Consider the following 14,729-nt stretch of genomic DNA (forward strand, 5'->3'; position numbering starts at 1 on the left):
GAATGAGGCTACTTTTTATCACACAAAAAAAGGACAGTTGTCAAAGAAAATCGCAACATCCAAATTTCGAAGAAGAGACCTCGGGCAGAGCTCGAAAGAGTGAATAAACATTGCTAATTTAAACCATAGTACAGGGCAGATAAAGATATGGGGACATGTGGGGTCTAGACTAAGGTCACATCACATCAAAGTCATGACTATTGCACTCGGCCCCAGCTGGCATACACTTCAATGAAGTGACCTCATTGCAGCCTTTGAAGACAATACAAGAAAAATCAAGACTTATTTTGCCTAATAGTCAAACTATAATCATCTACCGACTGACAGTGACAGCCATCTTTCTTTAGATTTTATTTAGCTACCATTCAACTTCCTCTTTCTTCCTCGGCGTGGCATTTGGGTCATTCTCAAGGTTCTATATCGTTGGATCACTGGTACTAAACGTGAATTTGGTTCGGCATTTAAAATAAGTTTTGAATAAATATAAATAATTTTAATTTAAGAAATTTAGAAAAATGCTAATTACGTTTGATAAAATTTCATTTGAAAATAAGCTTTAGATTGAATGGTATTCCGTAAAAGTAACATTCCACGGGGGCTTTCAATGTAATTTTTTAACTTTTAATTAAAAAAACTACAAATTACCGGACCGGCAAAGAATATAAACAGTAAAAAGGAGGACAAAATATAAATATAGAGAATTGATGAGGTTAGTTTTTGAAGGAAAAAAATCTCTCGACATTTGATCAAATGCTGAAAGCTCAATGCAGGTTACCAATATAAGGCTTTCAGCATTCCCAAGATCAACATTTGATCAAATGCTGGCTTGAAGCTAAATCAAATGTTCAGCATTCTTTCAATGAGTATTAGGAGCTAAAAGCCTCTCGGGAATACCGAACCAAACACACCCTAAATCTATTTAGTAGTTGATCCCTCAATACTTTCTTGTGCACAACCATTCTTCCCCCTCCTCTCCTTCTCAAGTACCAGTGTCATCATTCTCTCTCTCTCCATTTTCTCGCTCCTTTTTAGCTGCATTATTACCTCAAGACTTTAATTAGTCATAACATCTTTTCTTTAGAATTTTATTGTAGCCTTTTTAATTAGTCAAGATGTTTATATAGACACGTGGAATTAGGAGAATTTGACATTCTAATCTAAGAATTATAGTTGGCAAAAAAATGTAAACAAATTCAAACCGAGTTCTTCACTTAAAAAGAATGATTTGAGGGGCCTTTTGTCAACAGATCTATGAGAATTTGAAAGATGATACTTATTTTCAATTTACGGCCAAAATGTTGATTGGATATACGCATCGAAGTTAACCCAAGTCTATCATATCAATAGATAGAAAATTATGAAAAAAATTGTTGTTCAGTACATTAAACAGTAACATTAAACTTCATTATTTCCCTATATCTTAATTATAATGTTACTTCTGTATTGTTGATATCATTTCATTGACCGCGAAATGGGCAGGTTTAGGACTAGTACATAATCAATGTTTGTCCATTAACATGCGGGAAAAAATGGAAAGGATGGATTGGGAATAGTACATAAGGATGAAAGGACCATTTTCGGTGGGGAAGGATGAAAGGACAGACAACTCATCAACATTTGTCCGTCAAAGGTGGAGGAAAGAGTAGGAGACGTGGACTGTGGTGATGGTAATTGGTCAGTAAATGAACAAAAATGCAACAATTATCCATTTCTATACCAAGAGATTGACTGGTGTTCGGTTAATGCATTGACTAAGGTTAGGTTAGCATCTCTATTATGCAATTATTGAATTATCCATTTCTAAACCAAGGGATTGAGATTGACTGATGATTTTATTTTATTTTATTTTGTCGGTTTGATGATTTTATGCTGACGTTATCATTTTCTCGAGAAATGATACAGAATGCAGAAGAAATGTACTTACTTTAACATAATGATAACTTTAAATGGTAGTTTGTTCATATGCACTTGTTCTTGATAAACTAGGTAGTTATTATGCCAAAGATCCTCGTCAACTTAATTAGAAAGAGAACATCCCCTCATAACATTAATGAGTCATACCATTTCCTTGTTAGAAATTAGTCATAACATTTTTAAAAAGACAACAAATATAGGAATTTTGGAGTAATTTAATATTTTGATCTAAAAATCATGGCTGAGATTGAGAAAATGCGTAAAAGACCCAAACCAACCGAAGCATTTGCGATAACTAGAATCAAAATGAGGGGCCACGAAGCAATGTTAGTCGTGGCTTGTTATCATTTCCCATATTAATTTTGTCGTGTACGGAGTATCAGTATTTAAGAAAGCAAACTAGTTTAAAATGTCAATAAAAAGCAGAAAAAGTTTCATTTCATTCGAAGTTATGCTCTAACAATTTCAATTGAAATTTCGTCTAATGTGACAATCACAATTGACATTCTAATATAATGTATTAGCTTAATTGTAATGTTACTTCCATATTTCAAATTTGGTTTTGTTGACCTGTGCAAGTAGGACTAGTACCTCAATGCTTGTATTGATGGTGGAGGAAACCATGAAAAGGATGGACTAGGACTATGACATTATCAATGTCTGTCCACTAGAGGTGGAGGAAAGGATGAAGACATGGACGAAGGTGATGACTAGTTCAATAAAGGAAATCATCCATTTATATATAATGAATCAATTGGTGTTTAGTTAAGGCCTAAACTAAGATTAGGCAACCAAGCTCCGCAATCTGTACTGATCTCATCTTTCTTCCTCATGGTGTGCATCTAATATGTCAGTAAGCTATTCGATATAAATAAATAACATGACTATGTTACATTTTAAAGCTATTTCCATCTTGATATCATTTTGAAAATTAAACTTTATTTTTTCCCTATTCAAGCAGCTTAATTATAATGCTACTTTTACTGTGTTAACATGATTTCATTGATCCACACAATAAGCGGGTTTTGGACTGGAATCTAATCAATGTTTATCCTTCAACGAAGGAGAAAGGATGAAAATACTAGTAGACAATTAATGTTTGTCTATCAGCGATGAAGAAATGGATGGAGACTAGACATTGTCGATGGTGATTGGTCAAGCAAAGGAGTAATACTGCAAAAAATCATCCATTTCCACGAGATTCATTTTTTTTCCTTTAAGATTTATATTCATATCCATATTGACAATGTTGTTCAGAATGATTGTCATGAACTCAGAATATGCAAGAGTGATTCTGAAAAGATTCCATCATCATTTTTGTCGGACTTCTACAGTTAACTTGTTCTATATGTTTAGACTTTTTAGGTACATTTTTATGTGTTTTGATTTCCCTAAAAAAACTTGAAAAACACAATAACTAGGTTTTATAGATTATGAAAAAACATACTAATCTACTTGTGAATAATTGTATGGTTTTGAAAGCATAAAAAACTGCAACATCTGGAAAATGAATGTTAGAAGTAAAGACTCCAAACAGACCCAATCATTTGTGATAACTAGAATTAGAACGAGGGACCACGAAGCAATGTCATGGTTCACAATCGATTTCCTTATTAACTTTATCAAGTATGGAGTAGCAATATTCAATACAAATTATGATCTATCAATTCTGATTGAAGTTACATCTAATGTAATAGTTACAATTGACATTCTAATCTAACAATTATTTTAATTATGACGTTGTTTCTATATTCCGAATATGATCTCATTGACCCGTGCAACGAGCGGGTCTAGGATTGGTACCTAGTTAATATTTTTCTATTAACTGTGGAAAAAAGGATGGATTAGGATTATTACATTAATGGTGAGAAAGGATGAAAGGATGGATATCTCATTAATGCATGTCCATTAGTAATGGGAGAAAGGACGGAGACATGGATATTGATGATGGTGACCGGTCCATAAAAAAAAATAATACCGAAAATAATCCATTCCTATAGTTGAGAAATTGACTGGTGTATAATTAAGCCATAAACTAAGCTCCATAGTATGTACCAATCTCCTTTTTTCTTTCTCGTGGTCTGGCTCTTTGCTAAGGCTCTAAATTGTTAGATGTTTGATACTAGTCATCAATAAAAAAAAAAGTCGTGTTTCTATCACCAAAAATATGAAAATTATTGATATTTCAATAAACAAAATTTGACTCACTGGGAAAAGAAAAAATGATGTTTATTTATAAAGACTCGTCATAAATGTCTTTCTATCACCCTTTATTAAAAATAGCACACATTATTGGTGCCCCTTTATTCCAAGAAATCAGGAGTTAGACCCTCCAGTGAAGGCTTGGGGTTTAGAGAAAAGTCATGATTCTGTCCCACCATTACTATGCACTGTAGAGGCGGAGTGTGAAAAACACCAAGGGCCATGTTGGACTTTGTCTCACTATGCGTACGTCCATCTTCACTTACCATTGCCCCGAACTTAATTTTTCTCTTGGAAAAAAGCTTAAATTTTAAGTGCAGTTTCAAATCTGTCTCGAATTTTATTTTATCTAAAAAATCACAAGTTTGAATCCCAACTTGACGTGATAATTTCACATTGATAAAAAAAATCGCATTAGCAAAATAATATGACGATAGGTACGGACCGATATTGCATTTTCATGTGGATAACAATTCTACCCCAATAAAGAAGTTCTTCAAAATGAAGCCGTTCTAGAATACGAAAATTAGAGACGATTAACGGTGATTTTTGGACAAAGGGCTAATGGAACATAAATGAGATTAGAGTAAAAATTGATAAACTTTTTCCTTAAATAAAAAAAAAGGGTTCGGAGTAGATTTCGGACCAATACTAAAGTTTAGGTATTTTTTGAGATAAAAAAAGTTCTGGACAAATTTGAGATTGAACATAAAATTGGAGGGTTTTTTTGAGGAAAAAAAGTTCGAAATAAATTTAAGACTTAATCTAAAATTGAGAATATTTTTAAGAGAATGAGGCTACTTTTTATCACACAAAAAAAGGCAGTTGTCAACCTTCAAATTTCGAAGAAGAGACCTCGTGCGGGGCTCAAAGGAGTGAATAAATATTGCTAATTTAAACCATAGTACAGGGCAGATACAGATATGATATGGGGACATGTGGGGTCTAGACTGAAGTCACGTTACATCAAAGTCATGAGTATTGTACTCGCCCCAGCTGGCATGAACAAAAAAAATCAAGACTTATTTTCAAGTAATAGTCAGCTTTTATTGAAATGTAATGATCTACCGACTGACAGTGGCAGCCTTCTTTCTTTAAATTTTACTTTTGGCCCAGTGACGACGTGGAGCAGTCTGCCACCATTCGACTTCCTCTTTCTTCCTCGGCGTGGCATTTGGGTCGTTCTCAAGGATCTAGATCGTTTGGATCGCTGGTACTAAATCTTAGCCGTTGATCCCTCATCCTTTGTTGGGCACAACCATTCTGCCTCCAACTCTCTCTCTTCTTCTCCAGTATATGTGTCATCATTCTCTCTCTCTCTCTCTCCGTTTTCTTGCTCTTTGCTTCTGGTATTGAGAGATATGTTGTCAACAGAAACGAATTAGATTGTGCTAACATAACAGTTTTTGAGTATTTATGAGAATAAAAACACACGTGAGATATAAATTCTTAAAAGAGTAAACCTCATAATAATACTTAATTAATTATTATTATTTTGTGGTCCAAAATAGACTATTAATTTTACAATCATCCAAAAATTATTACATAATCAATTCAAATGAAATATACTTCTTGTCCTGTAAAAAAGACGGCTATCAAAGAAAATCACCGTATGTAAGTTCCGCCTCGTTTGCACTGTACATGAATGAGTGACTCGCCCCAGCTTGGACACACTTTTGTGAACCTTTTTGAACTTCAACTGCCCAGGCAGGAATCTAAGCCTAGCCTACTGCCGTCATTGGTTTGAATCGTTTCACCATAAAAAGCGCCCCAAAATATGTTTTTTGACATGAGGCTCTTTTTATTTTGCAAAAAATAAAAAATTCAAAAAATATTTTTTAAAATATAATTACTTGTATGTCTTGAAATAATTAGCTAATTAAAAATATTCTTATTGTGGACGATAATTTATATATGGATATTTTCGTGAAAGATAAAATATATTTTTTATTCATTCATTTTTATAAGCGATATAAGTGTTCATTTTTAGGAAAATATTTTTTAAATCATTCGTTGATTTTTGTTGATATTGCTATGATAAAACAAAAATAGCACTAAAAATAACATGTTTTTGCCATTAACGAATGTCTCTACAACATATGAAAGTTTTACCATATATGAAAATCATTTACCCCTATAATAGATACATTTACCAAGTACAAGTAGCACACATTTAGAGTAATACGCAATCTTATCAACATATTATAAATTGATCGGTACGGATTGCTTTTCAATGGCAAACATCTAATTTTATGGTTAGATTAGTTGACGATGGAAGCCCCTCTTAAAATATAAAAAAAGTACTTGAGGATGTACTGACCAATCACAATGGGGTTTTTCGTTTTCCTAGACACGCCGAGAAAATTGAATTTTATGCACTACTAACTAGGATATACTTATCATGCTAATTACAAAGAAATATGTGCCTCATGACTTTTATTGTTTTGACTTAGTCAAAATACTTTCGAACGGTGATAATGCATCTACCCAATTGGGGGTAAATTGACCTTTCCAACCTAACAATCTTGTTTGGACCACAAAAAAAAAAGGACAATTTTGATGGGCATGTTTGTCATGTGAGACTAATATACGCATAGAAATTTAGCCGCCTAACATTCAACTATATCCGTGGCCGATATGATGAATACCCATCATATGCTACTATTACTTTAACATTATACTTACCGAGCATCTCTCTCGTACAATTATTGAATATATGTAGTACGGTAATTTTTACATTGACATAATCATTTTCTTAAGAAGTGTTGCGGAATGTAAAGTAAAATTGCTCGTTACTAAAAAAATGTCATGCTTACTTAACTCCAAGATTGGTGCAATTGGTTAAGGCATAGCGAAAGTTTTAGCTCGAAACTGGGGAATCGTTCGTTTGAATCCCACAAATTGTGTGCATGCTATTTGAGTTAGAGTAACCTACGCGGGGGCCTAAGCTTAACTGATTTTGCAGGATATTTCATTGGCTTAACCTCCACACCTATGGCCCTAGATTGTAGTGAAAACAATTGCGTACTTTAGGAGAATGCTAACTTCATATGGTAATTTTTTTTCCTAGTATGTGCACTTATTCTCCATATATTAGGTAGTTGCCATGCAAAAGGTCCTTATCACCTTAATTACAAAGTGAACGTCCCTGATGACTTTAATTAGTCAAAACATTATTTTTAAAAATTAGGCGTAACCTTTTTGAATAGTCATAATGGATATACAGATTAAGGAGTAATTTCACATATTCTAATCTAACACCTACGGTTGGCAAAATAATTAAACAACTTCAATATTTCCTTCTGAACTGAGTTTTTTTTTTTTTTTCACTCGAAGGATTGATTTGAGGTGCTTTCTGTTAATAAACCTCTAAAAGTTCGTAATATGATACATGAAAAGTCAAGACATATTGTTACCTAACGGTCAACATTAATTAGATATTAGTGCATGACCAATTAACAGTGGAGGAAAGGAAGGAGACTTAAACATCGGTGAGAAATAATCAAATGGAAGATAAAAACATTATAATTTTCGTACAGCGATCACTTAGATATCGTAACCTTTTTTAGATTGCTAAGTGCCATGATTTATATATGGTGCTCACTTGAAAATTATAACTTTTTTCTGATCACTTAAATGGTATGTAACTTTTTCAAAGATAATTTGAGTGCCATAAAATTTTGAAACAACGAGTGGCATGTCACGTCGAATTTCCGAGATACATGAATGAATGTTCCTAAAATAGTTTGGCCCTCAAGCTGTGATTTGAAAATGATCGCACTCCCGTCAACGTTTAACATATGGTTTGCAAGTCCACGTTGGTGGCTTGACAGATAGGACCCACTGCGGTCTTTCTTTGATTTTAAATCGTTGGATCTCCAGAACTGAAGCTCACCCGTTGATTCGTCATCCTTTTCTGCGCTCAAATCTTATTCCCCTGTTCTTCTCTCAATCATTCTGGCTCTGTTTCGCTCTTTCTTCTCCTCGGCCAAACCATCCTTCTTATTCTTCTTCACTGTCTCCCCGTTTTATCGCTCTTTCTTTCTCGAAAAGAAAAAATCAAAGCAAAATGTCGATCGATCCTGCCCTTCCTGTTGCATCTTTTGCATGGGATATCTTGAAGCGGGTAGTTGTTCCCGTCAAGCGCCAATTCGGATACGTGATCTCCTCCAAGAGCTACGCCCAGGATCTTCAGAAGGAAGTCGGGAAGCTGGCGTACGAGGCTGAGAGGATCCACAATGCCGTCGAAGTGGCCAGAAACAATATTCGGATGGTCTACAGTCAAGTCACCGATTGGCACGAGAGTGCAGAGAAGGCCTTGAAGGAGGCGGGAGAGCTGTTGGGAGAGTTTGAAAAGGCGAGCAAGAGTTGCTGCTACGGGACTCTTCCCGACCCCAACTGTCGCTATCAGTTCAGCAGAAAGGCCAAGGAAAAGATCGAGCTCCTTCAGCGACTCGCTCGAGAATGCAGTGAATTCAAGGATATTTCCTTCAGTGGTCCTGCTCCGGGGAATGTGGCTGCTCCGACTCCGGCCAGGAGAGAAGGCAAAGATGTCGTACAGTCGACCACCGCGGTGGCCTCAGCTCCTTTTGCCTCGATGTCAATTAAGCTTAAGGACGACGGGATGGTCCAATCCAGAGAATTGATCATGCAGGAGATCATGGCTGCTCTTGCTGATAACAACAATAGCGTGGTCGGGATTCACGGAATGGGCGGGGTCGGCAAGTCCACCCTATTGGACGACGCCGAAAGGAGGATAAAGAAAGCGAAGTTGTTTGATTGGGTCGCTAAGGCCGACGTGTCGGAAAATCAAGACATCAAGAGGATTCAAGGAGAGATTGCGCACGCGTTGGACCTGGACATAAAGGATGTGGAGTACGTCAATTCGCGAGCGGAACGTCTGCGCACGAGGTTGGAAAAGGAGGTGAGGGAGAAGAAGAAGGTGCTCATAATACTGGACAACCTGTGGAAAGGGCTTGACTTGAAGTCAGTAGGCATTCCTTGCGGACACGACAACAAAGTCATAGGATGCAAGTTGCTGTTGACTTCAAGATTCCAAGATGTTTTGAGTAGGGGTATGGGCTGCGACAGGGACTTCCTCCTCGATGCGCTGAAGGAGGAAGAGGCAAAACGACTGTTTGAGAGGACGGTGGGCGACAAAGTTCATCACGATCCATTCAAATCCTTGGTGGATGAAGCACTCAACAAATGTGCAGGTTTGCCTTTCCTAATTATTGCAATGGCGAATGTTTTTAGAGACGCGGATTTTCGCGAATGGAAGGATGTTTTGAGACAAATCGAGATGTCTACAAACAGAGGACTCAGTGAGACGATAAACGAGATGTTGCAGTTGAGCTATGATCGTTTCAAAGGGGAGGATGGCAAGGAGGTGAAGTCATTGTTACGCCTATGTGTTGTTTATGGTGTCTCTAAGCCCTCTCTTGAAAACTTGGTGAGGTATGGCGTGGGTTCGAGGTTATTTCGAGAAGATAGCAGCATGGAAGAAGTGAGAGACAGGTTGAGCTCACTGATCCGAACCCTGAAAGCCTCATCCTTTTTGTTAGAAGACAATGAAGATGTTGATGGTTTCAAGATACACGACTTGGTTCGTGGATTCGTTGCCTCGGTGGCTTCAAGAGATGACCCTCTTCTGGTGTTGAAAAATCACGATAAGTCGGTGATAGAGTTGCCGAAGGACAAGCTGAAAAGTTGCACATCGGTATGCTTTCCCTACGTCGACATGGAGGAGCTTCCTGAAGAGTTAGATTGCCCTGAAATGCGGATCTTTTTGTTGTTCACAAACAATGAATCTCTTAAGGTCCCAGGCTCATGTTTCAACTCTATGAGAAAACTCATGGTCTTACATCTTTCTCGGGTGCGGCTCACTCGTTCACCTTCGCCATTCCAGTTCTTGGAGAACTTACACACTCTGTGCCTAAATGATTGTTCGTTAGAGGATGTAGCCATGATCAGCGAGCTAAAACGGCTATGTGTTCTCAGCTTTGCGAACTCCAAAATTCAACGATTGCCAAAAGAAATTGGACTATTGGTGGAGCTGCGGTTGTTAGACTTAAACCATTGCTCAAAACTTGAGATAATTGAACCGGGTGTGCTTGGGAGCTTGATGAAATTGGAGGAGTTGTATATGGAGAATAGTTTTGATCGTTGGAATGCCGTGGAGCAAACTCCACCCACTAATGCCGGTCTTATTGAGTTGAATAACTTGAAGAATCTCTGCACTTTGCATGTGTCCATTCTCGATCCGAGTGTGCTCCCGGAGGATCTAAACGTCGAGAAACTAACCAAGTACCAAATCTGGATAGGTGATGTGCCACGCGGGCGAAGTCGCAATGTGTCGAGCACATTGGAGCTGTCGAGCATGTTGGAGCTTCAGTTGGATCCAATGAGCGATATTCTTCGGAAAGGATGCATACAGACTTTATTAGGCAAAACCGACGGTCTCTTTTTAGACGGATTAAATGGAATTGAGCAAAGTATTTGCGCGTTATCGCAGAAAGGCTTTCCGAAATTAAAGCACCTACAGGTCGAGAATAGTCCCTCTGTCCATCACGTCCTCCAATTACCATCGCATACAGAGTTTAAGATGTTGGAGTCATTATTTTTCGATAACCTCATCAACTTGGAAAAGATATGCAGCAACCACATCTCCTCCAATTCCTTCAGTGCATTAAAGGTAGTACGAGTTGAAAACTGTGACAAGATGGAAGTTTTGTTTCCTCTTTCATTATTGAGAGAACTTCCACACCTTGAAGAGATCCGAGTTGTCAGTTGTCACTTAATGCGGGAGATTGTAGAAGTGGATGATTGTGGCAAACTTGAGTTGCGGAATTTGCATGTCTTGAAATTGCGTGATCTGCCGAATATGAAGAACTTTTGCGCCGCCGGGATGGCTCCTTCAAGTTGTACATCAAATGACCATGTTGGCACTCAAGTTGCATTCTTCAACGGGCAACAGGTAACTTTCTATCAAAACAATATGTTATTTGATGATCTTTTGTTCATTTGCTAATTAGATGTGACATAGATTATTGTCCTTATTCTTTCTTCTTCTTCTTTTTTCGGTTCATTTTCTGCCTAATTACATTATCCTAATCATGCCTTCTCTGTAATTGCGTAAAGCAATCTTCTGTTACTCTTCATTGCGTAGAACTCCACCAAATAGAATGAAATCCATGTAAATTTAGATTGTGATAGGACTAGAGTTATTTGCAGCTTACATGCGGCAAGTAAAAAAAACTATGATATCTAGATGGCTTAGGTAAAAATCAATACGAAGAATGGGCAAGGGGATTGGGTTTTCAAATAGTAGCAACGATGCTAATCTAATTGATGCACGTCTTTTTCCTATCGTGTGTTTCAATAAGCACTTAGTCATTGCATAAGCCCTACAAGTATAAACGCACACAATTACACGCCTGTTCATACTTGCAAAGCATATAACAGATATAGATATATGTAAGCACTTTGGTCATAACAAACATAAATCTTCAACTTCTAATTGCAAAAAAAAAAAAAAAAAACATACATCTTCAACTTGTGCCAATATCTCGTAGTCGAAGGCATTACTGAGTGACTTTTAGGAAAAAGTTCACGAGATCCCCCATGAAGATTTAAATCGGTAAACACTTACTTCGAAAATGTGGTTATATAAATTAGGGCGTATTGAAATTAAATAGCTGACTAGGGAGGCTATATGCATAATGAAATAAAAAAAAAATTTATCCTTTTCTTTGATCGTTTCATATGCTTGGGATATATTTCAAAGCCCTTTTCACGAAGTCAACCATCTTATTATTTTTTTTTTTGTCTTAATCTCTTTCAAGATCATTGCCTTTTTTTCCTCATTTTTCTTTATTTATATTGGAAATTTTCAACTCATTGTAAAAAATCACATGTGACAAATAGGTGGAAATTGTAATTAATTGTTTAACAATTTTTTAGTGTAGTAGGTAAGCTGTTAAATTGGATATTGTTAGTAATAGAAGTAAGTAAACTAAGGACAAACAGTGACAATTATCGTTGAAGTTGATGGTGGAGTTCAAGGCTCGTGCAATATATTAGTTTTGCAAGTTATTAAACATGAGCTTACATCGAGAGAAATTTAAGTTGTCATTATAAATTTATCAAGTACGAAAGGAAATTAGCCCTGTCGTAGGTTTATTCTTATTATATAAATTACAATATTGCACGCATAAATTGATTGGGTCCGGCAAAGCCCAAGCGGGCTTAGGTGGATGGCGAAGGCGTCAAAAGGAAGTTACTTGTAGTAACTAAACTTTTATGACAGTAATTTCCCTTATGAAGTACTAAATTACTTTTCAAGATTGCTAAGTTTACTTAGGTAGGTAGTAAATTAGACATACCTTTCTGTAATTAAGGAATTATAGCATAATAATTTACTTCTCGTGATTGAAACTTGCCTTGTTGATCATTCCATGAGATGTTGTCCTTTGTTTGTAAGTTGCCTATGTCTTTCATAACCACGGTCATTCTACAGTTTCTATATAATTTTGTCATGGTAGTAATGTGCATTGTGAGATAGTGTAGTACTTTTTGGCAATCATCCGACAAAATGAGCAATGTAACATCAAAGTAGTAACATAACCTAAGAGGGAGTGGTTTACCTTATAGGAAGGAATTTATCTTGAATGTACTTCCTTTTACTCTAAGGATCACTAATCTTCGTAGTCATTAGCAAACTGAATGAATGCTATTTCTTGACGACTGTAGTTTCCGTTATTGTTAATAAATTGCAGACAAACTCTAAACCGTCCACCAATATATTGCAAATAAAAAAAAAATGAAGTTCATTAGTTGTTTTTGTGGTCGTGAAGTACCTATTCTGATTGTAAACTAGCCTTTGTTATCATAGATTTTTGTAAATGCAAAAATTATCCTAAAGTCTGTAAATTTTCTTCCGCAACCATTTGTAATAACCTGCTATCGCACGTATGCTGATGGGTCTATCCGTCAGGTTTCAATCCCATCCTTGGAGTCCTTGACAATGGTTGGACTTCCCAATCTGGAAGATATATGGACCGATGAATCTCCGTTGGGGCTGAGCAGTCTCCAATCTCTTGAGGTCTCTTCATGCAAATCTCTCTCAAAGGTCATCAACTCCAGGTCACTAGTAAAACTACAAAAGCTACACACTTTAAAGGTAGAACATTGCGTTGCGGTCCAAGAAATTTTTGACCTCGATGGACTAGGCGCCGATGCAAATATTGAGACTCTCTCTGAGCTAAACACCATCTATATAGAGAGATTACCAAGCTTGAGGTGCATATGGAATAAGAATCCTTGTGGAATTGTGAGATTCCATAATTTAAAGCAATTGAAGGTGTTTGGCTGTAACAACCTCGGGTTTCTGTTTTTCCCATCCATGGTTCAATCTCTCCTACAATTGAGAGAACTAGAGGTACAAGGTTGCAACAAGATGGAGGCGATTGTTATAGAGGATGAAGGGTTGAGAATAGAAACATCAGAAACTCTAGTATTCTCGATGTTAACCAATTTATGCGTTGCAGGTTTGGAAAGTTTGACGTGCTTCTCTCGCAGAAAGTGTAAGATTGATTTTTTTTTCTGGTTTAATCGTTAAAGATCTTCTTAGATTAATTCATCATTGCAATGCAAAAGATGGCATTCCTTTCATCTAATTAAAAATCGATGACAGGTTCCCGAGAAGCTTGGAGTGAGGATCGTGTCAAATCACGCAATACTACCCTCTTCAATCAAGAGGTACGTAACAAACGCTACGTCAAGATCTTAAATATAACAAAAATCCAATCATTGCATCAACTTTATGGGCATAGCACTTCACAAGTTTACATGCTCTGTATTTCAAGTTGCCACGTAGCGTTACAAATAATTGGCTAGTTTCAATTCACATCAATGAGGGTTGGATCAATCACGGCAAAGTATTAAGAGATTGTAAAAGATGATATATACATATGGATAATTGTTATGCCAGCCAGCTAAATAAGTAAAACTAACAAATAAATAGTTATATTGGAGACAAAGCACGATCGTCAAGGCCCACTTTGGTTAAAATTGATTGCTTTCCATATGATCACCGCACCATAGAAGCTGAATAAGCCAAAGTAGAGTTACTCCTCAAATTGTGATTTTGAATTGAAATGAAGAATATAAAGTAGAGTCACTATACATACAAAAGTTGGATAATTAATCTCCAAGGAGCTCAAGTGCCAACTCTCGGATTACGTGGTTAAAGTCACTCCCGATAACTACATAGTAAAAGATTGTGATATAGCAATGTCATTGGAGAGCACTATATTTTTGAATTTTTATTATAAAATTTATGTGTATTAAGTTCATATCAATTCATGTCATTTCTGGATTTGTCGGATAATCATTTCAAAACAAGTTAATTCATATTGTAAATTGCCAGCCTTTCAATTCTTATTTCTTTTAGCTACATCCTCATGCAAAAGGAATGTGGTTCTGGTTGAGAGTTTCTTTCTATAAGGGGGCGTGGGACGTTCACAGAGTGCTTACCTCAAGCTCTACTTACTTCATGCTTTCTTTACTTCTTTTCTTTCCCTCACTGTGCTCGGTCAATGGTGTACCTTATA

The 14,729-nt window shown here is 36.6% G+C and overlaps 1 protein-coding gene across 1 annotated transcript in view; it reads left to right on the plus strand.

The window, feature by feature from the left end:
• The first annotated feature begins 8,180 nt into the window (after window positions 1-8,180).
• LOC125315325 overlaps window positions 8,181-14,729 on the plus strand; it is a 213,988-nt gene continuing 207,439 nt past the window's right edge. Inside the window, exons 1-2 of the mRNA XM_048279776.1 lie at window positions 8,181-11,092; window positions 13,112-13,700. Coding sequence (XP_048135733.1) covers window positions 8,186-11,092; window positions 13,112-13,700 — 3,496 coding nt within the window. The 5' untranslated portion in view covers window positions 8,181-8,185. The remainder of the gene's footprint in view (window positions 11,093-13,111; window positions 13,701-14,729) is intronic.

Source organism: Rhodamnia argentea, chromosome 5 (genome assembly GCF_020921035.1).
Source record: "Rhodamnia argentea isolate NSW1041297 chromosome 5, ASM2092103v1, whole genome shotgun sequence".
Classification (NCBI taxonomy): domain Eukaryota; kingdom Viridiplantae; phylum Streptophyta; class Magnoliopsida; order Myrtales; family Myrtaceae; genus Rhodamnia; species Rhodamnia argentea.